The 27,607-nt window shown below is 40.7% G+C and overlaps 1 protein-coding gene across 1 annotated transcript in view; it reads left to right on the top strand.

The window, feature by feature from the left end:
• PDE11A (phosphodiesterase 11A) overlaps nucleotides 1–27,607 on the top strand; it is a 454,637-nt gene that overhangs the window by 384,428 nt on the left and 42,602 nt on the right. The window contains exons 14-16 of the mRNA XM_081242289.1: nucleotides 996–1,086; nucleotides 4,660–4,760; nucleotides 22,643–22,720. Of these exons, the coding sequence (XP_081098415.1) occupies nucleotides 996–1,086; nucleotides 4,660–4,760; nucleotides 22,643–22,720 (270 nt within the window). The remainder of the gene's footprint in view (nucleotides 1–995; nucleotides 1,087–4,659; nucleotides 4,761–22,642; nucleotides 22,721–27,607) is intronic.

Raw genomic sequence — 27,607 nt, forward strand, 5'->3', positions numbered from 1 at the left:
TACTTCAGGAGAATTGGAAATGAACACACTGGAACATTTTAAATGAGCACTTGCCAAACTGACATTGTTGAGGAATGGGTTGTTCTACATAAGCAAAATATACAGATAATTCAAAATTATCCTTTCAAGTATCAATTAACATTTTATTTAAAATGGAAATATCTATGTGTCTTAATTGTTGATTAATAATTACTATAGACTACAGTCTACTACATGGCAGGCACTATGATAGGCACTTACAAGTATTTTATTGTATGCTCCTAAATAACAAGTGAGGTAGAGAGTATTATCATAATTTTAGAGACAAAGAAACTGATGCTTAAAGCAACCAAGTAATGACCCGAAACTATTACCGAGAGCTGAGTTCTGACTCCAAATCCAGGGAACTTTCTGGAGTTTGACATTGAGATATCATAGTGTGACTGTAGGTTGGAAAACCATAGTAGAAGCTTGTCAACCTTACATGTAAAGCAGATCACATGGGTTCTACATAATATTCACAAGGTCTTTTCCCACGGAGCCACAAATACATTTGGTATATGACATTCGTTCTGGACACTCAGAAGCTTTATAAGGTTTAGCTCATGAAGCCTATCCTGATCCCCAAAGCCAGGAATTATGTCTCTTGTCCTCAGATCATCCAAAGCACTTTGACTGGACCTGGAACATTTTCTGTGGTATTTATATTATGTGCTCTGTGTATTATTTTCCCTTAGGACCACATCTCATCTCCCTTAGTAGTCTGTAAATTTCTTAGCAGCGTAGGCTGTGTCTTTTTCATGGTCGTATCATCCACAGCATCTAGCCTAACACAGAGAAGATTCCCAAAACGTTTACTTGATACATTCGTGAACTACACAGGTGGTTACCTGAGAATGTATCTGCTCATGGTCCTTTGTGGAAGCAGGAGAAACACGTTGATCCAAAGAGCCCAGTGTCGGGGGATCGTTGACGGGTGAAGGGCCTTGGTCACTCACACATCTGTCCTCTTTCAGGAGCGGCTCTGCCCTGGCCCAACTCTATGGAACTTCTGCTACCTTAGAGCATCACCATTTCAACCACGCAGTGATGATCCTTCAAAGCGAGGTACAGACCTAACATTCTGCTTCTCCCCTTGAAAGAAAACCAATGAAATGATGTTTGCTACTTCTCTTTCTTTGCAATGCCACAGGAAGATACAGAGAATCGGCACTATTGGACCTTTTCTTTGTGGCTTTTTAAAAATTCTTTCAGATGCCTAACCAAGGACCTTGTTCAAATTCGTCCTGAGATGATTCATTTGGGTTTTATTATTGGTTAGGAGGCTTTTCAGATTCACTTAGCAGACTGCCACAGCTTGTCACCAGAGCATGGCCTTACCTTTCTTAACAATACAGAAGCCCACTAACAGATCCAAGTAGTGAGTGGCCCAACATCTCCATTTTGTGGAACCCATTTAAAAAGATGGTAGAAACAGGGTGAGAAAGTTACACTTTATTTGCATAATTGAGAAACCTATAAAAGATAAGAACTTAAAATTGCTGGTGGGACCGATTTGAAAGTGAGAACTGCAACTAAACTTGAGACCCAGGGCTGCAGCCATATGCCTTATTTTGCTTCATGTGGCATTGCAGGAGTTAGAAGTAGTTGGTCTTTTATACTTTTAGCTCTCCATGGAAAAAAAGTAAAACCGCTAACTGACTCTGGCTGAGGCGTCTGAGTTTGAAATTGCCAAGAAAGGATCTGCTTAATTTTCTGCAAGCGTACAGACTTTTTTTTGAGGCCAGGAAGGGATCATCTGTTCCCCATTATTTGTCAGTTCTCTAGCTGTGCCATTAATTATTATTATTATCATCATTAAGGCCCTGCTTTGCTGGAATAGCATCATTAAATATGGAGGTTTTTTCCTCCAGCCTATCTTGAGAAAGAGTGTCTTTTGCAATATCACAAAAGCCTTCTTCAACCCCATAAAGGAGAGTCAGCACTCTGGAACCTGAGTGCAGCTGCAGAAGGCAAACCCGCTGGGGGAGATGTATTTGCAGTTGGGAATGAAACATCAAGGGTTAGGCTCTCAGAAACCAGTATCCCAGCATCTGTGGCTCTGGAATTTTCCTATGAAGGCCATGTTTTAGCTGCGTGCTGTGGCAGAGGGAAGTAGGAACAGGAGGAAACTGGGGTCAGACTATCTTTTCTGTACTGGTAATATGATGGGTTTACACCCCTGAGGCCAGACATTCTCACCTTTGTAATAACAGATTATATACAGGAGGTCAGGGTTTTCTCAGAAGGTCATTTGCTTGTTTCTCTGGGAAAACAAACCCCACTAATTCAGATTTTGTCTTCATACAAACAAAATACATCGGCTGCACTTCACTCTGGGGGTTCTCTTTGAAGAACGCAGAATAACAGTAATGGAACCAAGCAGTGGTGTGTTCAGGCTCTGCCCTGACGCTCCCCCCGCCCCACCCCATCCTGCCCATCAGAAAGGCAAAGATGCAGATGTCATCACCACCCCACTTTCCAAATAATGCAGAGGCACAGAGAGGTTAGATAGCCTGAAGAAAGTTGCTCCAGTCCTTTCTTCCTCTACATTTTTTTTTTCCCATCAATACCATTCCTCCCTAAACAAGGAGTACAAGTAGTATTTTAGGGAGACTATTTTAGAGACCAAACCCTTGAGGCACCGTAGAAGGCCAATTTACATATAAGCAATACACTGATTGCAAATTAACTTTTATTATTATTATTATTAAAGCTGACCTGGCTGGCTTTGTCACTCTCTTAGCTATAAATTGTGTTAAGTTACTTTATGTCCTTTAAAAGTAGTAAAATGCACTCTCAAAATAATCAAGATCCTCAAATTCAGACCAACTTTCTCCTGGACTTCACATTAGGTTTTACTGTAACTGGCTCCTAATAGCTATATTTCTTTCCCTGAGAGATGCTAGATGTGTGGCTGGATCCAGATGACCACTTTTCCAGAGCTCCCAACCACTTTTCCCCAGGCCCCAGTACACCAGCCTGTGATTGATCCATGGGGCAAGGCTGAGGCAAAGAAAGCTGGGCAGAATTATGGTGTGGCATTCCTTTAGTTATTAGTCTTCTTCCTAATGGCTGAATTAAGGGTCTGGAAGAGTTCATTTGAAAATTATTATTAATACTGGACCTGGCCCCAGGTGGAACCAATATACTTTAGTCTCTAAGGAGTGGTGGGTTCCCCCAATGAGATAAATTAACTCAAGGAAGCAGATTATCTATCATCTGGTGCCTGGTAGGTAGTAATTTACCAATTGATATTCTGGTTCCCTGAAAGAATTAATTTACCTCTCATTGGAAAATATTCTCAGGCAGTCATTTCACTGCCTTCCTTCTGCACCATCTTTTGGCTCTCAGCACTAGGTTTAAAACTGGTCCAGTTCCCAGACCACCTGTTTATGAGTTCATATCTCATGCTAAGAAAACCTGACAAATGAAAAGTCTTAACTTTCAAAGCAAATTAAGTGAATTGTCAGTCATTTAAAGAAGGATTTTTTGGGGAAGCAGCCGCATAGCACAGGGAGATCAGCTCGGTGCTTTGTGACCACCTAGAGGGGTGGGATAGGGAGGGTGGGAGGGAGGAAGACGCAAGAGGGAGGAGATATGGGGATATATGTATATGTATAACTGATTCACTTTGTTATAAAGCAGAAACTAACACACCATTGTAAAGCAATTATACTCCAATAAAGATGTAAAAAAAAAAAAGAAGGATTTTTTCACACTTTACTAAAAACACTGTGGAACTGTCTAGTGTGGCTAAAACAAATTTGGATGGAAAAAAGGTGTGCTTTTCAAAGGTATGGAGACACAGGTGTACTTGCAGGTTGTTCAAGGCCAAAGGCATCTTTAGAGCCCTCCTATGCCAAGAGCAGTATCTTATACATTCTAGCTACTCAGTAATTACTCACTGTCCTGAATTTCACACCCTCCATCCAAACTTATCTTCCCAGCTCAACACAGGGTTTCTCAACTTCAACAGGATTGTCATGTTGGTCCAAGTAAGTCTTTGTTGTAGGGTCTGTAGGGTGCACTATAGGATGTTTAGCAGCATCCCTGGCCTCTCCACTAGATCCCAGTAGCACCGTCCCTCAGTGTGACAAGAAAAATGTCTCTAGACATTGCTAGAAGTGCCCATTGCCAAGATCAGCCCCATTTGTACCACAGGTCTAATGTTTCTTCTCTTCCTTGAAGTCATTTTTTGCCAGAGCAAATACTTCCAAAAGGCCAACTTAAGTCTTTACTAGCGAGACAAGTAGGTATTGATATATCGGGGTCAGAAAGATTCCCGAACGTTTTGTCAGTTTTTCCGCTCTGTAATTCCACGGGACGTGGGCAGTTAAATGGAGTTGTTGGCACAAACGTAGCCTGAGGAAGATGAGTTCAAACACTCTTCAATTTTGTCTTCAAGACTAAGCATAATAAAGTGTCCCTTGGTGGTCCTCCTCAACAATGATTGTACTCCTAGCTTTGCTATGTTTGCCAGGGAATCTGTCTGTAGTTGCACAAAATGTCATTAAGCTTTTTAGAAAATGATTTTATCATGTTTCTAGACCTTTTTTTAAAAAAAAAGTAGGAAAAACATGTAGTCACCAAGCTCAGATTTAATGTTGTCTTTTGTGATTTTGTACTTTCTCATTCCAGGGTCACAACATCTTTGCTAATTTGTCCTCCGAGGAATACAGTGACCTTATGCAGCTTTTGAAGCAGTCAATACTGGCAACAGATCTCACGCTGTACTTTGAGTAGGTATTGGCATTTGATCTATTTGACAAATGGATATCTAAAGTTTCATGCTGTAATTAATTTTCAGGTCCATGTTGGGGATTGCCTGTTATTCTAGCACTGATATCAATGTGTAAATGACCTAAACTTTTTGTTGTTGTTGTTTTCTCCTCATCTAAGAGAACTTCATTAGTGTGGTGTCTATAAAACAAGACAATCAGGGCTACAATCATGAGATTTATATCTTTCTTCTGTTTTATGAGCCTTGTTTGGGACTCTTGGCTGAAACTAAGTGATGGCCATTTTTATTTTAGAGACTGGCTAAGATTGCTATTTTAGACTATGATTTCTGGTTAGATCTCTAATGGCAATGATGATGCTAATGAAAAAGATTTGTTGCTGAAAGGATGACCAGAAAGCCAAGGCTTCATTCCTTGCCTCTCCTCTAGCTCTCTTTCTCAGAAGAGCCGTCCTCCTTTTCCCAAAGCTCAGGCCTCCATCTGAGCTGGCGATTCCATCCCGCTCGTCTCCTGTGAGACCCGCTCCCTCAGGTACTACCTCTTTTGGCAGCCTGGTTATCTCTTCCTTCACTGATATGCACAGTTTTCTCTGATCTTAAAGACCAAACAACTTCCCTTCCTTAAAAAATTCTTTGACCTCACCCCTTGGTCTTTAATTGCTTTTCAATTTACCTTTCTTTTACTGCCCACCTTTTAAAATAAATGGAGCACATGAGTACCTTTATTTTCCTAACACCCACTTACACTTTGGAGACCAGCGTCCACCTTCACATTCTATCAGCGTTGTACTTTCAGAGGTCACCAGAGACTTCCTTGTCCCCAAATTCCATGTCCTTTACTCATTTCTGATATTTTCTAGCTTCTTTGAGACATCTACAGGTTTACTGATTTCTCATTGTCAATTTCTACTCTCTTTTCTTCCACAACATCCATCTGCCTTCCTCTCTCCTTTTCTGGATCCCTTATAGGTTTCTTTTCTCCTTGCTTCTATGTATGAGTTCCTGAACCCATGTTCTTCTTTCTCTGCTCTACTCACATTCACTCCCCTGGCCTCAGTGCTGTATTACCTCTATAGAGGCATGGAGAAGACTCTGAAATTCTTCACTCTAACACTACCTCACATTCTAGACCTGCATCTCCAACGCCCATCTTAAAAGCCTTCAGTGGCTTCACTGCTTTCAAAGCAACCTCTAAACTTGGTTTGCATTTCAGGGTTCTCCCTCCATAATCTGCCCCCAACTATTTTTCATCCTTATCTTCCACTTCTCTCCAACATGATTTTTACTCCAGCCAGACAGGTCTAATGTTACCCTTTGTTTTTCATTTTTCAGAAAAAATAACCCTTTTTGTTAGTTAACTGCATGTTACCCTGTGAAAACACCTTATTCAGTGCCCCTAGTTCCCCAATCATCTCACCGTTCCTACATGGAATCCTCTTCCTCCACTTCCCCATCTGGCTGAACTATCTTCTACCACCTTCACCAGGAAGCTTATGTCACTCCCTTTGAATTTTATTGTACTTGGCATTGCATCAGCTAGAATTAGATTCAACTGTAAGGGACAGGAAACCCAAGATAACAGTAGCTTACTTCTTTGTCACATAAAAGAAATCTGGAGATAAGCAATCTGCAGTTGGCAGGGTAGCTACATTAAGTCATCAGGGACCCAGGCTACTTTATCTTTCTGTGCTGCCACCTTCAAACACATGGTTTCCACCTGAGTCCAAGATAGCTGCTCATTTTCCAGGCAAAATGTCCACATCCCAGTTATCAGAAGGAAGGAAGGGACAAAAAAGAAAGGGGCCAAAGGTGATGCAAGTTATCTTTTAAGAGAGTTTTCTGGAAGCTTCACATATCAATTCCACTTCCATTTCATTGGTCAGAATTTAGTCACTTGGCCATCCCTAGGTTGAAGGGAGGTTAGGAAAGGAAGGCTTCATTTTGGGTAATTATATGCCCTGCTAAAGTCTAGGAGTTCTATTACTAAGAAAGAAAGGGAAGAGAGATATTTGAGTAGACAACTGATAATCTATGCCACAGGTGTTTATTGCTGGTCTCTAGTGAATGGGTTATGACACAGTACAGTGCAAGGAGTAAAAGGCTTTGGAATTATATTGTTCTGGATTTAAGTCTCGTTCTGGCATTCTAGTTAAACCTGGTGTATTGAGCCCAAGTGTCTATGTCCTCTCCCTTCTGAAACTCCACTAAAATGGCACCAAATAAATTTAAAAGCAAAAACAAAAAGGTGTAAATCAGAGAACGAGAGAGGGCCCAAAACAACTGATAAGAGATAATCCATTTGTGGAAAATGGAAGGCCAGCTGATGAATGTAACTGATCTGGCAGAGTGGAGTGGAAGGTAGGAGGACAACTCTGAGAAGCAAGCCAGTTTGTCTTGCAGAGCCTTGCTTGGGGCTTAGAGACAAAAAGTACCATGAAAAGTGAATGTGACACTCACAGCTTAAGACAAGGAAATTACTAAAAAGTCAGTTTTCAGAACACTCAGAGCCCACCCCACCAAGTCCTCCACCAACCTAGCCAGATAACTCCCTTTCCTCTATCCTTGGAGAAGGGCAGAGGTTTATTCTCTGGAGAAATGAAAGAAAGTGCTCTGGACTGAGAAAAGTTCAAGGTGGGAATGAGATGCAGAGCTCAGAAGAAGGGATGAAGTCAAATGGAACAGGTGTCTGGATTGAAACCCCGAGCCCATAGCCCAGTCACCCAGAGGCCAGAATCTGTAAGCCACACATCCAGGTTTCTCAGATTCAGCAAATGGAAGTACAGGAAGTGCAGTTAAATTTGAATTTCAGATAAACAATGAATAATTTTTAGTATAAATGTGTCCTATGCAGTGTGTGTGGGGGACACACACATACAACTCCTGCTTAGCCTTTTAACGCCGTACTCTTAACATGCAGATAGCAAGGATCACAGAACATTTTATAAAAGTCTCGCATGTGAAACGCAAAGACCAAAACAAACAGAAAATAAATGGAATTCAGAAAAAACAGGGAGAGGAAGAAAACAAAAACCAAAAACTGTTGTTAATATCTTTAGCTAAAATATTGCCCCCATGAAATAAGAACAGAATGCTTTAAAAAATAATAGGAGCAAACTGTAGAAGAAGAAAGGGCTCTTGCAAATTAAAAACATGATGGCCAAAATAAAAATCAAATGAAAGCATTGAGAAATACAGTCAAAGGACAACAAGGCAGCAATATGAAAAACACTGCTTTATTTCATTATATGCTTTTTAGTAGTTTGATTTGTTAACTGTTGTATGTATTACTTTTATAAATATAAACTTAATTAATTTTTAAAATATATTTTAAAAGTAAAAAATCCTAGCTCTGCCATTACATAGCTGTGTGTCATCAGACAAATTATTTACCTCTCTGAGCCTCTCTTCTTCATGTGTAAAATGGAGATAATAGTACCTATGTTATCTGTCTTATGAATGTCTTATATCTTATAAATGTCTTGTATGTCTTATAAATGGTGGCATCTACAACCTCATTTGCTTTATAGGCTATTTATTTTGCATGTTTTGTGGCCCTCATTTTGACTTAACTATCATGCTGTTCCATCTTTTTCTGAATTGATGCTCCTGAATTGGTTATTTATGAAAGACTGTTTCCCTTTAATATTCTTATTTCCTGCGTCTGACACTTGCAGGGTTTTGTGTTATTTTTCTCAAAGTAGAAGCATTTTCCCAAGCCAAGTTTCCAAGTAAGTTCTAAGGGAGAAAAAAATGTCAACAGTAGGAGTCCATTCATTAAGCCCTGTTAGGGATGTGACGAATCACTGAGTGACCGCTGGGATGCAGTTAAGGAAGTTGATTGCAACTCGTTTTCTCATTACTCTGCTCTTATCTTAATGCTGCAGCCCCGGCTAATGTTTGCTGACTCCAGAGAAGCTGGCTTGTTGTCTTTTTGTCAGCCTTACTGTTTTTCTGAGTTTCTGAGTAGCTGCTCATTCTCTAATCTAGACCTTCAGGAGGCTGATTCACTTGCCTGTCTAAAGTTGCATTAAAGTATTGCCATATTTTTAGGGAAAACAATTCCTAGGGTTAATGAGGGGGAAAGCAGCTACTACAAACTGTCTCCCAGTTGCTTTTATTTCACAGAGATACAGTTGTGGAATTGGAAGGGATGTTAGAAATGATGTAATCCAATTCATCTCCTTTATTTTGTAGATCAGGTACTAAGCTTGAAAAGGTTAAATAGTGTAGTTTTGGTCACATAACTAATTAGTGGCTAAGCTGGAACCCACACCTCCTGTTTCGAGGCTTTTCCACAAACTCTGTATTCCTTCTCTAATGGAAGAATTAAGAAGTAGTTGTCATTTAAGTTGGGGATGCATTACATGTAAATATTGACCTTCCCAGGTGTACATGAATTAGTTTATTATGAAAACCAGGATGAGTTCCCATCCTCTCTCCCAAAGCAGAGCCAGAGACAAAGGCTTGCATGCACATAGTCTAGTTTTGGAGGTAACATCAGGACTAGGAGTGGGGGACTGGGACAGTGAAATGGGGAAGGAGGGAAGCTCTTGTAAAGACACATTCTCTTGTTGGTCACCACTGTGGTCAGTCGGGCTTGATCCCACAGGGACTGTCTGAAAAGTCTTGTATAAGCTGCACCTCAGAATTACCCACCAGCCTCCAGCCTCCATCAGCCGAGGCTGTTCCATGGGACTTAAAACTTCCATGCACTTCCAGGACGTGCCTGCCCAAGGGCTGGGGATTCCTACAGCCATTCCCCATCCCATGCGTGGGCTCAGAGCAGCGCCAGGGCAGAAAGTAAGCAAGGCACAGGGCAGCCGAGGCAGGAGCCATGGTGCTGGTTGGTTGGACAGCAATGGCTGAAGAAAGGTGGACTATGAGGCAGCCTTGTACCCTTTCTAGAAGTTTGGATCATCCTTGGTTCTTCTGCCCTGACTACTTAAATCAAAAGCCTTGACACAGTTGAGGTCAACCAAAAAGGAAGCTCACTGCTTTCCTCCCTAAGAAGGGGAAAGTCACTCTAGAAGGGGTCAAAGCAGGCAGGGAGAAGATCCAGTCCTTTTGCAGGGAGGTTATGACTCATTCCTGGGGGCAGGATTTCCTGCCATGAGCCAAAAGGGAAAAATGTAAAATTCCTGGAAATATGGAATTCCTTTAAAAACAACCACAAAACCTTGTAAATTTAATTTCTAATGGCTTTGGGTATGCTCAGGATTCTATACTACAAATGATGGGTGAAAGCAGAATTCACAAGTTTAAAAAACAGAAAATCAAACAAAACCTCAGTGTGAATTTCTAGGCTTCACAACCTAAGTCTGGGGGTTAATTCTTCAGTCTGATTTTCCAACTCATTGAAAGCATTTTCCAGTTACTGCTGAGTGATTTTCTGAAATTGATTTCTGTGCCTATTTCTGAGTCCCCGCAGTGAATACGGCTTTGATAGTTAAATAGTAATTTCGGCATCTCAAGCAGGAATTAGATATACCCTACTGGTAACCAGCCATGTAACTTTGAGAGAGTCACTCACTTAATCTCTCTTTGCCCTTGTTTCCTTGTCAGCAACATGGGGACAGGTACATCACCCATACCAATCTCCTAGAGTCCTTGTGGTGACCAAAGGAGATTACCTATATGAAAGATAATTAAAATTTAGATAATCTAAATAATTTAAATTTGATAACACCGATAATTTAAAGTACCTTATAAAGAAAAGAATCATTCAGCCAGAAAAATAAATAAAATTTGGATCATGAAATATGGCACTTGTTGGGGCAGACAGGGAGAGAGATCCAAAATTACAAGTGTTAAAACTTCAAAGAGATGTCGCAGTTGCCTTAGACTGTCTGCATGAAGTCAACAAAGATGACCTTGCATCTTCCACAATTAGTAATAAAAACAACACCTAAAATTTCCTGAGTGCTCACTTGGGAGCTTTATATATACATTATTCCATTTAATACTTAAAGCAGTTCTGTCAGAGTGGGTACTATTATTGACCCCATCATACACATGAGGAAACTAAGGTTTGGAGAGATTCAGTAAATTGCTCCCCATGTTAAATGGTAAAGCTGAGATTGGAACCAAGTATTTAGACTCCAAAATGCTTGTAACTACTCTGCCATTCTCTCTGCAGTTAGTTTAAGAGGACCAAAGGGGAAACTGAGGCCACTCCTGGAAATACTTGGGCACCAAGGGCAGCAGTAATGCCAGTTCCAGACCCACTAGATATCAAGCCGGTGGCAGCTGAACAAACTGCTGATGCCACCAGCAGGCTGTGGAGGCTCCAGGTGAGAGTTGCTCAGGAGCCTCACCTGTGGGGCTGGGACCGCAAGTAGAGGCTCCTTGTTTGTTGTTGAGCTATACTGGGACATCAGAAGTTGGCAGTTCTTTAGCTTTAATACAGTCGTGGAAGCTGTTGCTGTCAGGTAGCAGTAACTGTTTCGCATTCATCCCCAACAGGTTGTGACCACAGAATACTATATCCCTCATTTACCAGGTGCCTGCTCCGTGCCCAGCACTGTTCTAGGCATTACAGTATCTCCCTGTATCACCACTAGAATGGGAGCTCCATGAACGCAGACATCTTCCTCTTTAGCTCACTCTTGGAGCGCCCAAACCCGACACACTGCCTGACATAATAAATTCTCAAAATATTAACTCTTTGATATTGAATTCTCATATCAGCCTGCAAGGTAGACATTGTTATCCCCATCTTCTAGATAAGGATACCTGGGCTTAGAGAGGGCACATACTTTACCCAAAGTCATCAAGTTGTCTGTGCCATGTCTCCATGCCACATTGCCTCAGATCACTATTTAAACCGAGAATTATCCAAGAATTCAGATTTTATAAACCCGTTTGGGTGCTTAATGCTTTTCTGGTTGGCTTTCTAAATTAATCAGACTAATCTTCAAGTTGAAAAATTTTCACTTCCCTTTGTGCTCTGCAAACATTCATCAGCCATTACGGAAAATGCCCAGTCTAATGGTTTCTTTGTCTTTGTCTTTCCAAAGGGATGCAATAAGTAGCATTTCTCAAAAGCCTCTGATGATGACAACAAAATGTACTAAATTGTCTTAGATTGTTAGGAGTTATGGCTTGACCATCCTTCTAAAAATTAGACTAATATCTAAAATAATTTATTTTATAAAATACAATAGGAACTCAACAAATGTTTCTACTGCTATGCAGACAGGAATATTCATTCATTCATCATTAAACAAATGTTTATTAAGAGTCCACTATGTTCAGAGTTTTCAACCTCTACAGTAGCCTACACTCAGCTAGCCTCATATTGGAAAGGAAGAGGATAAATTAATGCATAGTAAGGTATAATGACTTACAGGGCTTAACCCATTGTTCCTTCCCAAACATTCTTATATTTTAACAGAGCTGATGAATTAACCCACAGAAATTACTCTAATGGTAGAACAACAGACACAGTGACAAGTTAATGGAAGAAATATTTTGGTACTTTTTGATGCACATCAAAGCATTTTATATCTATTCATCCTCATATCCCCATCCACGTGATATTGCAACTGAATAAAACATAAGAAATTTATCCACTAGCACTTATTGATGCCCTCTTTATGCCAGGCACTGTGCTAGTTGCTGGGGATCACAGGCAGAGAAGACATACTTCCTACCTTCAGGGACTGAGAAACCAGTGTAAAAGTGAGAAAAATAGTAATACCACATTGTGAGGAGTGCTACGGTCCAAGTAAATGCAGGGGCAACTAGGGCATGCTCCATCCAGCCACCCCTTGGACCACTTCTTGTCCTGGAGATTATGGATCAACTGAACTAACAGTTCGGGCCTTGTATTGTCTAATTTTCTGTCATTTTCAATATTGAGAGTCGTTCTGGTCTTTCCATTTCCTGCATTTGCCAATTTTATTCGTGCTGTCACCAACAGCACAGCACCTAACAGGTAATTTCATTCAGGTTCTTAGCTGGTAATGTGTTATCAGTGCTAGTCTAACACAGGGAGCCAATTCACTTTCAAAATTAAATATGACTTTTTTTCCTTTAGTTTTTTTTTTGTTTTTTTCCTTTAACATCTGCCTACTAATTTATTCCTCTCTGATGCTTTTATGCCCAAAGTCCAGAAGTGTCTCCAGAATCTGCATTTAGCAATCAGTTGCAGATGTGTGGTCTGCCTGTTGAATGAGCTGCAAGAACACTGAAAGAACAAAATTCTCCTCCCCTATACCCATTCCACCCTGTGCCCTATACTCTCCTTCCACACGCCTGACAATTCTGGAGTTGAAACTGCAGGAGAGTCACAGTGATGATTTTCCACCTCAGCAGTAAAACCTTCCTAACATTCATAGAATTTTAGTAGATTCAGAACAGTTAGATAAATAGATAAAGATTATGTGTCCATATATACATGTATAGCTATATAAATTTACAAAAAATATTCCTGATTAAAATATACACAGGAGGGCTTCCCTGGTGGCGCAGTGGTTAAGAGTCCGCCTGCCGATGCAGGGGACACGGGTTCGTGCCCCGGTCCGGGAGGATCCCACATGCCGCCGAGCGGCTGGGCCCGTGAGCCATGGCCTCTGAGCCTGCGCGTCCGGAGCCTGTGCTCCGCAACGGGAGAGGCCACAACAGTGAGAGGCCCACGTACCGCAAAAAAAAAAAAAAAAAAAAAAAACACAGGATTGGTGATTTCTCAATTTACAAATAAAAGGTGCCTTGCAGATGAATTACAAACCAGAAAAATTTTCAATATAGCGATGGGTGACTGGTAACCAATCTTTAAAATTATTTTTGAAGGTAATTTTAGCAGTGCTGTTCAAATGATGCTTTTTTAAAGATGGCTATTTTTCGGAGTGAAACGTATGTCAGGAGATCAGGATAAAAGCCTAATAAAAACATATATGATTATAAATGAGATTTTCCAGTAAGTTGCTTTCCACTAGCTGAGGTGTTTGCCATTGTCCTTGAAAACCAAGGTTCCCAATGATCTGCTTGAAAAGTTAATGATATATTTCCTCATGACAGAGGAGTCTGGATACAGGGAGTGTTATATAATTCTGTGGATTTTCAAATGTTCATTTTAGCAGCCCCATGTTTTTAAAAGCACTCCTATTTCTAACAGTTTCACATATGCTGACTTTGACTCTATGATCTATATACACGTACACATACAGATGTTAAAAGGAGCATCCGTGTGGGCCAATTTCTCAAAAGCACAGTGAATTTCATGATTATCTCTAAGGAGGAGGTCAGAAATACACCACCTAGAGCTGCAGACCACCAATCTGGTCTGGGCCATCTGCAGCTCTTTGGAGCATCCCACTGTTGATGGAAAGACCTCTGTCTGGTGCCCACTGTGGTACTCGGTACTGGGTACTTCCTTAGTACAGTAGCCTGTGATGCCGTTATACCTATGTCCAGATTTTCACAGCATGCAAGGCTATTTTGCCCCCGTTCATGCAACACACAATTTATAAAGATTATCTCAGAGGGCCAGAACTGGGAAGCTCGGGACCTGGAATCTACCTAGATCTGCCCATAACTACCCTGGGACCCTGGGCAAATCACTTCACCATCCTTCACCTTGAGTTTCCTCACCTATAAATGAGAGAATTACAGCAGATTTTTTCAAAGGTTCCGTATACCCCTAACAATCTGTATTTATAATGAAAACTCAAATTAAACATAGAAATCATTCTATGACCCAGTAATTTTACATATATATAAGTGTGTGTGTGTGTGATTTATGTACACAAACACACATAGAGACAGACAGACAGAGACAGAGAGGCAAAGAGGGATCCAAACCTTGGGACGCCAGAATAAATAGAACCTATCAAGAAACAGCCACACTTTTGTCAGTGGAGAAAAGTAAAATGAGTATGCCACATTTTTCTGTGCCCTATGAAAAGATTCCTTTTGCCCCTCCTCTAGCTACCACCCCCTAGGGATAGTGGATATTCCCTTTTGTCCTGATGCAGTAGACCCTGGCTTTGTTATAATGTGATGTGACGCCTGTGACTGATTTTGGGTCCAGTTGATTTAAGACTTTCACACCAGCAGCTCTAGGTATTAAAATTTTCATAATCATGGAGATTTATTCTTCTGGTGCTATTTGGTTGGCATGTCATAGATTTGCAATTAAAACAAACAGACAAACTTCTATATTGAGTTAGATGCCTAGGTAATATGCTTCCACTTTACAACAAAAATGTTATGTCTTATATATTGAACATACTCTCAGCAGGTATTCCAGTAGTTATGGAGGAAGGGTCAGACATTGGTTGGGAAGGAACAGTGTTCTTACATTTCCCACAACTTGTTATGTTGTCCACCCGGATCAAGTTAGAATCTAGTCTTCAAGACAGGGCTTTTCTTGGATAGGTTTTAGGTTGTTTTCTTTTTTTTCTTTTTTAAAGTTTATTTATTTATTTTTTTAATTAGTTTCTGCTTTATAACAAAGTGAATCAGTCATACATATACATCTGTTCCCACATCCCTTCCCTCATGCATCTCCCTCCCTCCCACCCTCCCCATCCCACCCCTCCAGGCGGTCACAAAGCACCGAGCTGATCTCCCTGTGCTCTGCGGCTGCTTCCCACTATCTATCTACCTTACGTTTGGTAGTGTATATATGTCCATGCCTCTCTTTCGCTTTGTCACAGCTTACCCTTCCCCCTCCCCATACCCTCAAGTCCATTCTCAAGTAGGTCTGTGTCTTTATTCCCGTTTTGCCCCTAGGTTCTTCATGACATTTTTTTTTTAAATTCCGTATATATGTGTTAGCATACGGTATTTGTCTTTCTCTTTCTGACTAACTTCACTCTGTATGACAGACTCTAGGTCTATCCACCTCATTACAAATAGCTCAGTTTCGTTTCTTTTTATGGCTGAGTAATATTCCATTGTATATATGTGCCACATCTTCTTTATCCATTCATCCGATGATGGACACTTAGGTTGTTTCCAGCTCCGGGCTATTGTGAATAGAGCTGCAATGAACATTTTGGTACATGTCTCTTTTGGAATTATGGTTTTCTCAGGGTATATGCCCAGTAGTGGGATTGCTGGGTCATATGGTAGTTCTATTTTTAGTTTTTTTAAGGAACCTCCATACCGTTCTCCATAGTGGCTGTACCAATTCACATTCCCACCAGCAGTGCAAGAGGGTTCCCTTTTCTCCACACCCTCTCCAGCATTTATTGTTTCTAGATTTTTTGATGATGGTCATTCTGACTGGTGTGAGATGATATCTCATGGTAGTTTTGATTTGCATTTCTCTAATGATTAATGATGTTGAGCATTCTTTCATGTGTTTGTTGGCAGTCTGTATATCTTCTTTGGAGAAATGCCTATTTAAGTCTTCTGCCCATTTTTGGATTGGGTTGTCTGTTTTTTTGCTATTGAGCTGCATGAGCTGTTTATAAATTTTGGAGATTAATCCTTTGTCAGTTGCTTCATTTGCAAATATTTTCTCCCATTCTGAGGGTTGTCTTTTGGTCTTCTTTATGGTTTCCTTTGCTGTGCAAAAGCTTTGAAGTTTCATTAGGTCCCATTTGTTTATCTTTGTTTTTATTTCCATTTCTCTAGGAGGTGGGTCCAAAAGGATCTTGCTGTGATTTATGTCATAGAGTGTTCTACCTATGTTTTCCTCTAAGAGTTTGATAGCTTCTGGCCTTACATTTAAGTCTTTAATCCATTTTGAGCTTATTTTTGTGTATGGTGCTAGGGAATGATCTAATCTCAAACTTTTACATGTCCCTGTCCAGTTTTCCCAGCACCACTTATTGAAGAGGCTGTCCTTTCTCCACTGTACATTCCTGGCTCCTTTATCAAAGATAAGTTGGCCATATGTGCGTGGGTTTATCTCTGGGCTTTCTATCCTGATCCACTGATCTATCTTTCTGTTTTTATGCCAGTACCAGACTGTCTTAATTACTGTAGCTTTGTAGTATAGTCTGAAGTCAGGGAGCCTGATTCCTCCAGCTCCGTTTTTCGTTCTCAAGATTGCTTTAGCTATTCGGGGCCTTTTTTTTTTCCAAACAAATTTTGAAATTTTTTGTTCTAGTTCTGTGAAAAATGCCATTGGTAGTTTGATAGGGATTGCATTGAATCTGTAGATTGCTTTGGGTAGTAGAGTCATTTTCACAATATTGATTCTTCCAATCCAGGAGCATGGTATATCTCTCCATCTATTTGTATCATCTTTAATTTCTTTCATCAGTGTCTTATAGTTTTCTGCATACAGGTCTTTTGTCTCCTTAGGTAGGTTTATTCCTAGATATTTTATTCTTTTTGTTGCGATGGTAAATGGGAGTGTTTTCTTGATTTCATTTTCAGATTTTTCATCATTAGTGTACAGGAATGCCAGAGATTTCTGTACATTAATTTTATATCCTGCTACTTTACCAAATTCATTGATTAGCTCTAGTAGTTTTTCGGTAGCATCTTTAGGATTCTCTATGTATAGTATCATGTCATCTGCAAACAGTGACAGCTTTACTTCTTCTTTTCCAATTTGGATTCCTTTTATTTCCTTTTCTTCTCTGATTGCTGTGGCTAAAACTTCCAAAACTATGTTGAATAAGAGTGGTGAGAGTGGGCAGCCTTGTCTTGTTCCTGATCTTAGTGGAAATGGTTTCAGTTTTTCACCATTGAGGACAATGTTGGCTGTGGGTTTGTCATATATGGCCTTTATTATGTTGAGGAAAGATCCCTCTATACCTACTTTCTGCAGGGTTTTTATCATAAATGGGTGTTGAATTTTGTCGAAAGCTTTCTCTGCATCTATTGAGATGATCATATGGTTTTTCTCCTTCAACTTGTTAATATGGTGAATTACATTGATTGATTTGCATATATTGAAGAATCCTTGCATTCCTGGGATAAACCCCACTTGATCATGGTGTATGATCCTTTTAATGTGCTGTTGGATTCTGTTTGCTAGTATTTTGTTGAGGATTTTTGCATCTGTGTTCATCAGTGATATTGGCCTGTAGTTTTCTTTCTTTGTGACATCCTTGCCTGGTTTTGGTATCAAGGTGATGTCGGCCTCGTAGAATGAGTTTGGGAGTGTTCCTCCCTCTGCTATATTTTGGAAGAGTTTGAGAAGGATAGGTGTTAGCTCTTCTCTAAATGTTTGATAGAATTCACCTGTGAAGCCATCTGGTCCTGGGCTTTTGTTTGATGGAAGATTTTTAATCACAGTTTCAATTTCAGTGCTTGTGATTGGTCTATTCATATTTTCTATTTCTTCCTGAGTCAGTCTTGGCAGGTTGTGCGTTTCTAAGAATGTGTCCATTTCTTCCAGGTTGTCCATTTTATTGGAATAGAGTTGCTTATAGTAATCTCTCATAATCTTTTGTATTTCTGCAGTGTCAGTTGTTACTTCTTCTTTTTCATTTCTAATTCTATTGATTTGAGTCTTCTCCCTTTTTTTCTTGATGAGTCTGGCTAATGGTTTGTCAATTTTGTTTATCTTCTCAAAGAACCAGCTTTTAGTTTGGTTGATCTTTGCTATCGTTTCCTTCATTTCTTTTTCATTTATTTCTGATCTGATCTTTATGATTTCTTTCCTTCTGCTAGCTTTGGGGTATTTTTGTTCTTCTTTCTCTAATTGCTTTAGGTGCAGGGTCAGGTTGTTTACTCGAAATGCTTCCTGTTTCTTAAGGTGGGATTGTATTGCTATAAACTTCCCCCTTAGAACTGCTTTTGCTGCGTCCCATAGGTTTTGGTTCGTTGTGTCTCCATTGTCATTTGTTTCTAGGTATTTTTTAATTTCCTCTTTGATTTCTTCAGTGATCACTTCGTTATTGAGTAGTGTATTGTTTAGCCTCCATGTGTTTGTATTTTTTACACATCTTTTCCTGTAATTGATGTCTAGTCTCATAGCATTGTGGTCGGAGAAGATACTTGATACAATTTCAATTTTCTTAAAATTACCGAGGCTTGATTTGTGACCCAAGATATGATCTATCCTGGAGAATGTTCCATGAGCACTTGAGAAAAATGTGTATTCTGTTATTTTTGGATGGAATGTCCTATAAATATCAACTAAGTCCATCTCGTTTAATATATCATTTAAAGCTTGTGTTTCCTTATTTATTTTCATTTTGGATGATCTGTCCATTGGTGAAAGTGGGGTGTTAAAGTCCCCTACTATGATTGTGTTACTGTCGATTTCCCCTTTTATGGCTGTTAGTATTTGCCTTATGTATTGAGGTGCTCCTATGTTGGGTGCATAAATATTTACAATTGTTATATCTTCTTCTTGGATCGATCCCTTTATCGTTATGTAGTGTCCTTCCTTGTCTCTTCTAATAGTCTTTATTTTAAAGTCTATTTTGTCTGATATAAGAATTGCTACTCTAGCTTTCTTTTGATTTCCATTTGCATGGAATATCTTTTTCCATCCCTTTACTTTCAATCTGTATGTGTCTCTAGGTCTGAAGTGTGTCTCTTGTAGACAGCATATATATGGGTCTTGTTTTTGTATCCATTCAGCCACTCTGTGTCTTTTGGTGGGAGCATTTAATCCATTTACATTTAAGGTAATTATTGATATGTATGTTCCTATTCCCATTTCCTTAATTGCTTTGGGTTCGTTATTGTAGGTATATTCCTTCTGTTGTGTTTCTTGCCTAGAGAAGTTCCTTTAGCATTTGTTGTAAAGCTGGTTAGGTTGTTTTCTTATCTCAATCTCTCCAAATGACAGCTGTGAAGAGTGTAGAACAACTGGAATCTAGGTGGAACCAGTGTCTAAAGAGTTTTTTTTTTTTTAATGAGTTTTCTGAGATCATCTTCTTCATTCATTCATCGACTCAACAAATATTTATTGAGCTCCTGGTACATGTCAGGCACTGTTGTAGGCACTGGGGATTCAGGGGTGAACAAAAATGGGCCAGGCCATTGTCCTCATAGAGCTTGCCTTCTAGTGATTTCTTAGAATAACTCATAGGATTGAAAAGACACCCAGGTGCTTATGATGACAGAGATGATGACTGACAAGCTCTTTCAGAAGGCCTTCCATGATCTTCCATGACTCTCCTATCTAAGCCAAGTGCCTTCCTCTGTGCTCCCAGGATGCCCTGAGCACATCTTAGCTGCTTGGGGCAGCCATTGTTCCAACAGCTTGTGTTCGTATCCCAGCTCTGCCACTCACCACCTGGGGCAAGTTCACTCAACCCTTCTGAGCTTAATAACAGTAGCTAATCCTTACTGAGCACCTACTATGTGCCAGGCACTCTGCTAAGTGTGTTACATAAATCATCTCATTGAGTCCTCCCACCAACCCTAACAAGATAGATCCTATTGCTATTACTTTTCTCTGACAAGAAAACTGAAGCCCAGCAAAGTTCAATAGTCAAGGTCAGTCATGTGGTTAATAAGTGACAGAGCCCAGGAAGTCTGCCTGGAACATAGTAAGGGCCCAATAAATATTAGCCTCCTCAGGGCGAGGAGTAGGGGCAGGCCAGTGAGGTGGGTCACGAAGAGTGCAGCGTCAGATCCTGTCTTTATTTAAAATGTTGATGTTTTATTCATCATGGGGCTTTTTGTATTTATGCTGATTTTTAAAAACATTGCATTAAGATATTATTTGTCTTGATTACTGAGTTTGGGGCACCCACTTGAATTTTGTACCCAAGGCGAGTCTCTCTCTAACCTCACTCTAGTCCCAGTATCATTAGTATTACCATTAGCATCACCTTTGAAGGGGGATTACCTGTATTTGTTGATCGCCCCTGGTAAACTCAGAGATGTTTACAAATTGTCTTGTGTCCATAAAGCCTAGTAAAGAGTTGGCACAGAGTAGGTTCAATAAATATCTGTTGCACCAAACTTTCTGCTCCGCAATTATTCAAAAGAAGAAGAATTTCCATTCAGGGAGAAGAAAGAAGTAGATGACCTCTTCAATCTCCATAAAGTCCAATTAGTCCAGTGTGTATCACTGTTGGCAGTAATACCGTTAATATTATTTACACATCAACCATGGCTATCAGGTATTGAATATCTACCAGTACCAAACACTTGATGCACCTCATTGCAAATTCTCCCCGCAGAGCTGGAAACTGAGGCTCAGCAATGTGGAACCACTTGCCCAGGACCATACAGCTAGTGAGTGACAGTCAGCATCAAGCCCAGGTCTGTGTGAGTCCAGACCTGGCCTCTTTCCATTCTGCCATCTCTTTCTACTGCAGTTCACAGTCAGTGGTGGTGATGTGAAAAAGGCATGACCATGGTCAAAAAGAAGGGAGTGGGCAAGTGAAAAAGGTGGTAAAGGAATACAAAGAAAAGATATGCACACCCGAAGGGGAGGGGTGCTGCCGGGCCCTTCCATGTGACTGTGCAGGGCCATCCCTGCTGAGTGCAGCGATGTTGTTGGGGAGATTATCCCATCTGTGGTGTAGCCTTGACCTGTACCCACTTGAAGAAGCAAATCCAGGCCCTGCCTTTGTGTCTCAAATAAGGAAATGAGTCACCTGTTTGTCTTCCTGACCTGCCCCCTTTCAGGTGAATTGAGTTGTCCATCTGACCAGGTGGCAAGAAGTCCATACTGTTGGCCAGCTGGTGATGGGGACTCCAGACAAGAAACAGGGAAGCCAATAGCACTCAGCATCTTGTCCTTTGTCCCTCCAGATTACAATGGGTCAGCATAAGTGTTTAAGATCCTACTCTGATTTCCACCATAAATGACATGGTACTATTTTCTAAAGTGTATTCCTTAAAACATCAGTGCTATGGGATTCTGTGGTTAAGTCAGGGTGAGTAGGCTTTTCTCAGTATTTCGCAGAGCCTTCAAAAGGCTATTGTGGTGGTGAGTCTCTAGAGAGGTATATCACAGGCAGCATTTCTCATACCCACTCGGCCAGAGCACTCCTTTTCATGCAGCACCTCACCTCCTAAGGCTAGCATTATGTGGGATGCACTTTGGGAAACAGCATGTCAGAATCCTTTAAATGGTCTCTCATTAGGAAGTGCCAAGAGAGTGAAACCTTGGGAAATGATTCTTAAAGAATCAAAATGGTGATGTCTTTTTTTTCCTTTCTCACTATAAATATGAAAATCATATAACTAGACTAAAGAAAGATTTTGAAAATAGAAATGTCACCCTATATTCACAACTTGAGAAGATTCCCTTCTTTTCCATATCTATACATCTCCAAATGTGTTTCCACATGCATGTGTATCCAGCACTTAAAATGTGTAGACACATGCTAAATGCATTGCATGTCATCTCATTTAATCCTCACAATAGCTCTGAGTCAGCAAATAGGACCCCCAAGTTAGAGCTTAGGAAATTGAGGCTCAGAGGGTTTAAGTGACTTTCCAAAGTTGCAGAGCAAGGAAGTGACTGAACCATTATTTAAACAGAGTTATTTCTGACTCCATAGCCTATGTGTTTAAGCACTGAAATGGTGAAATAGTTATCTTCTAACCTCTACAAAAGTATGTGTCCTGAATTTATTACCAGGGAGTTTATCATATCTTGGATCATACAGGTCAGTTCTAAGTTGAATGATAAAAGAACATTCTGGAACTGTTCCCGCTTTTTATGTGTCCTTGCCTCCCTGCTCTGACTTTCAGTAAGAGTCACAGGGCTTCACATCAAGTAATCCCAAATGCGGGACCACACTGTTTTCTGTTTTATGGCTCGATAATCTCCTCCGTTGTAAATACATTCAGAAATGATTGTGGCTTTTTCTTGAAGCCTCAACATTTTTTTAAAGTGATTTATTTTGATAGCACTTTAGCCTCATGATTTCAAATATTAAGTTACTTGGTTGAGGTGGTCTTATATTTTCCCATAAATGTGTTTATGTCACCGCACAGACTGAGAAATTTCATTCCAGGGTTTGTTTTTTTTTTCTTTTTTCATTTGATTTCATGCAGGAGGAGAACTGAATTCTTCGAACTTGTCAGTAAAGGAGAATATGATTGGAACATCAAAAACCATCGTGATATATTTCGGTAAGAAACAGCTCTTGTTTATGTGTTTCTCCATTATTTGATGATTTAGCCATGCATTTCCGACAGTGCTAAAAGCACACAAGTAGTTTTTAAAGTAACAAAGCTTACATTCAGAACGTTCAGAAATTAGTTGAATAATTAGAGAATGTGTCTTTTCGTTTTCTAATTTATTTTATTTTGCCTCCTATCCATAAATTTGCCTTCAAAATTAGAAAATGATGTTTGAATTGGTCCCGTTTCAGCAGGCATGCAAATTGCAGGAGACGGGGGATCTTTGAACCTCCGGAAACAGTTACGCAGAACAAAGGAAAGTGAGAGTTAAGTTTGGGGTTTTTTTAGAGACAATAGACATGGTAGATAGAAAACCAGTCAAAAGATTTTGGTGCTGGAAATAAGAAATCTGTTCTAGACTTTTCACAGGACTTCTTTCCAGTTGTTTAGAAAAGACAGCAGCAAACCATCATTTTTATGTGGCACATTTTAACCACGTGATCGCAGCCACTCCAGCTGGTTAGGCACTATTCCTCTTTCTCTCATACCCTGTCCTTCCACTGTCCCCATTTCACCCATCCCCAGACTTTCTGGTGTCTTAGTCCTGTTCCAGATTTATTAAGCATTTCTGGGAAAGCTTGTGAGCTTTCTGGGCTTCTGGGCGCAGTGTGTCTGCTCCACAGCCAGGCGACCACTGGCATCGCCCCCAGTGGGATCCCTACCCCAGCCCTGGCCCGCATGCGTGTGCAAGACCTCCGTCTCCATCTGAGAACACAGAGCCCTGCCTGCCGCTTCCCTCTTCTCACTCTCTCGCCAGAGGGCGCTCTACTTCTCCCCTCTCTGCATTACTATTTCTCTGTGTTAGCTTTTTTTTGAGGAATTAAAGACAACTGTGTTTGTCTTACAAATCAAGATCTGTTATCTTTACAGACCTTTTCTGCATCCTTTCCGGTGGGGTGGCAGGGGCGGGGGGCTGGTGATGGGTGAGGGTGGAAAGGACCCTTCCTGTCTTCAACGCTAGCATCTCCGCTCGTATCCTATTCCAGTCCCTCCACCTCCCCACCCCACCCCGACCCCTGACCTTGCTGTGTCAATTATACTCCTTTGGCTTGCATTTTCAAAAGGTGACTTACCCCCACCCCCACCCCCAGCATGACCTTTCTAAGCCTAAAAAATATGCCTCCATCTCCTTGGTAAAAAAAAAACAAACCTAAAATCTGCCTCCTTCTTAAAGTCCAATTGTAGTTTTCTTCTCTCCTTCAATTCCACACTTCACTCACACTCCTTCTAACGTCTTACAAGGCAATTTCTTTCTTTTTAAATCATTTTTAATTCCACAAGTAACGATAGGAACATATTTTTCTGAAACAAAGTAAAACATTACAGATAACCCCCCAGTTCTTTGAGCATCATTCCCAATTCCCATACTGTGCACAGCTTTGCTCTGTTAGCAATTCCTTGTTTCTTTTCAGACTATTGTCAGAGCATTTCCATACATGTGTACCCATGGGAAACATACTATTTAGTGTAGATTTGCTTGTTTGTTCTTTTTAACATAAATTATATATTTACATGTCAATCTGAACTCACTTGTTCACTCAGCTGTATGCCTTGGAATTCTTTCCATGTCCATACCAGTATCATCTTTGATTGTTGCATAGTATTCCAAAGTATGAAGTTACCACAGAGTATTTAGTATTTAGAGTGAATTCCACCACTGAGGAATTTAGTTGCTGAAATGTAATTTCTGTGCGTTTTGAAAGTCACCGGTCACCTCCTAAGGATCAGATCCTACAGGCTTTGTTCTCTTCAGCTTCCTTCATCTCTTTGCAGCCCTGTGTTGGCCTTTCCTTTCTTAAAACTCTTCCCTGCCTTGGCTTCCACAAAGCCCATGCTCTTCTGTATTTTCTACTTTCTTCTGACTTTTTCTTCTCCTATTTGTGTTTCTCTAGTCCTTCCTCCTCCCCACTGCCCCCTAAATGTAATCGTCCCTCAAGGAATTCTTCTTTTGTTCTTCAGCATCCTCACAAATGGTCCCACCGGGTTTCTTGGGTCTGGCCTCCCTCCTGAGCACAACTTGTAAAATGCCAGCACTCGTTCCATGTCTCCACCTGAGTGTTTTCCCACAGATGTTTTCAAATTCTTCGGCAGGGAACCCCATATGTAAGAAAATCGTATTTAGAAGCACGGTACGTAAAGAAGAGGTGAGATGCTTCAGGAACTCTCCTCTTCCCCCAGCTCTGCCCTCCCCCCCACCCCCCGCAATTTCACAGCTGGACTCTGACCATGCGCATGTTGCGGGCAGCTGGCAGGGCTTGGGGGGAGCACTGGCTTAGAGAATTTTGAAATAGTAATAAAACCAACTAAAAGTTGGTCTGCTTTTTATCATCACCATGTGTCTGCAATCTAAACAATGTCAACAATGAGACACTCCTCCCAGAGAAAAATCTTTTGTTGAAATAAATTCTAAACAACGGCTGAGATTACTGTTGAGTATCAAAATAATTGCTATGAAAGCTTCAAATTAGCACATTATTACTTATCCTTTCATTGTGCATCTATCGTACATGTAAGTTAATTCCAAGAACGCCCAGTTATTCCGTCAGCCCCTGGCACAGGTGGACTCCGGACACATTTTCAAGAGTAAGTTGCTAACGGTTCGGAACTTTCTGCACTCACTCCAGATGCAGTTTGTGTCTCCAACCTCTGAGACCGTCACCTTTCTGCTTTTAAACCGTATATTCAGAATAAACAATGATAGCTCGGTGATGTTAAAGATAAAGAAACAGAACTTGAGTTACTTCCGTTCTGTCATTTTATGTTGACCATTTGGGGTCTGTATTTGTGTTCAAAATTTAAAACAGTGAAACAGAGTGCAGACTGCAAGGTGTAATCTTTTTGTATGGTAAGCATAAAATTCAGTTCATACGTGTAATATTTTACTGAATTTGGATATATCTTTTAAATTACAGTGTATTCCTTTTGAGTTGTTAATGCTTTTAAAACTAGAGAAAAACAAGAAAATAATGATTATCGCAAGATAGTTATTCAAATAATTTTGGCTCCTGGAGAGGCATGATAACAAAGCTGCTGCAAGTCTCAGATACCCTAGGAACACACCGTCCCCTTCCTGCCCCACAGAGGACATTCCTGACCGTTCATTCCTGCCGTCGCACTAAGCAGATTGCACCACCTGACTCTAAAATGCACTAGAGTTGTGCCGACCTCAGGACTCAAACAGTTGCTACAAACTCCCTCCCTGCTCTCATATTTTAGAGAAGGCCTTTCAAGTACAGAGGCTTGATCTAAAAAATAAGGTAAAACTGCCCATTCGCCTTCTGCTCATTCTTCCTGGGCAAGCTCCCAGCCCTATCCTTGGCTTTCTTTCCCTTCTCCCCTCCTTGGTTTTCTGCCCTTATCAATGTATGCTTTCCTACCGTCTCTCTGCTTCCATTCTCTACTTCTTTATAAACTATTTCCACATCTACTACCTAAAGTTCTCTCCTTGAAGCTCTGGCCAGGTTCCCCCTGGTTCCCCAACCTTCATCGACTCCCCACGCCAACTGGATAAAGGTTTCAGACACTCCACCATCCTCCCTCCCAACCTTTTTCAGTCTTCCTTCTCTGTACAGACTTTCTGCTCCACTGCAGAGTATTCATTGAAAGTAGAGGCTCTTCTGTCAGACTGTATGGATCCCAATCCTAGCTTTGATAGCTCCTAGCAGTGTAACCTCAGGCAAGGTACCCGACCTCTCTGATCCAGGAATGCAAAGCACCATTTGCTTTGTAAAATGGAGATAATAATAGTATCCCTGCCTCATATAGAGACTATGTAAATCACCCTCTAAGGCCTCTGCAACAAATGGTAGCTATTAGAATTCTCATCATCAGAGCACCTAGCAGATACTCAATAAACTTGTTGATTGACTGATTAATGTTGATATGAATTTGAGAAGTAAGTTTCAAATTATCAAGCAGATGGAACTTAAGTAATTATCCAACTATGGTACAAGTAGGCAACCTCACAGAGATTATTTCCTGTCCGGGAGAGAGACTACAAAGTCTAATGCACTACCTACAGTCATGTCCCTCTCTGGTACCAGCAGAACCTAAAATGAGAATCACTGGAGTTTAGCAAGAGGGGCTCTGGCAGCTTTGCGATAAGCACTGAATCCTGAATCCTTTACGCACTTTGGGAAAGTTACTTAATCTCTCCATGCTGCCATTGACCTCTCTGTAAAGTAGAAATAACAGCATCTTGTGATGAGGAGTCATTTAGTTAGTAGTTAGTTAGGTAGTTGGTAACGCACTTAGTACAGAGGCAGGTACATGTAAGCACTGTAGAAGTGCTTGTCACAAAAGATGAAGCACGAAGAATAGACTGGTGTGTCTCTTTGCACAGGGCTTAGCACAGGAGTGTTTGGAATTAGACGGTGCCTGATTCCTAGAGGGCTGCTCATGCTGGCGCTGCCTGGTTGTGCTTTGAATGACCTATTGTTATCTGCCAGTCTGCCTTGTTCCCTGGAGGGTTTCCTGGAGAAGTTACACAAACCCTACCACCCTCCAGGCATGCTCTGCCATCTGGGAAGCAGACATGTTTCCAAGGCAGTAGAATCTGGCAGGGTATGAAATGTTAACACCTGACATCAGGGCAGCCCTCTGACCTTCGACAACACACCGCTTTCTTCCAAAAGGAGTTAGCCAAGATGTGGTTTCCCAGCTCAGATCCTTCGTTAGTTTTCATCACGCGCTGCTGGTTTTAGTAAAAGAAAGCAAATTTTGGACAAAGAGTGTGCCTGATTTTTCCCTTCTCACTACATCCAATTAGAAGCACAAGAGCTATCTACAATGTGAATTGTTCCCCCTTTTTTTTATATCCCAGTTTCAATGTGGATT

This window comes from Mesoplodon bidens (assembly GCF_964165515.1).
Source record: "Mesoplodon bidens genome assembly, chromosome: 8".
Classification (NCBI taxonomy): domain Eukaryota; kingdom Metazoa; phylum Chordata; class Mammalia; order Artiodactyla; family Ziphiidae; genus Mesoplodon; species Mesoplodon bidens.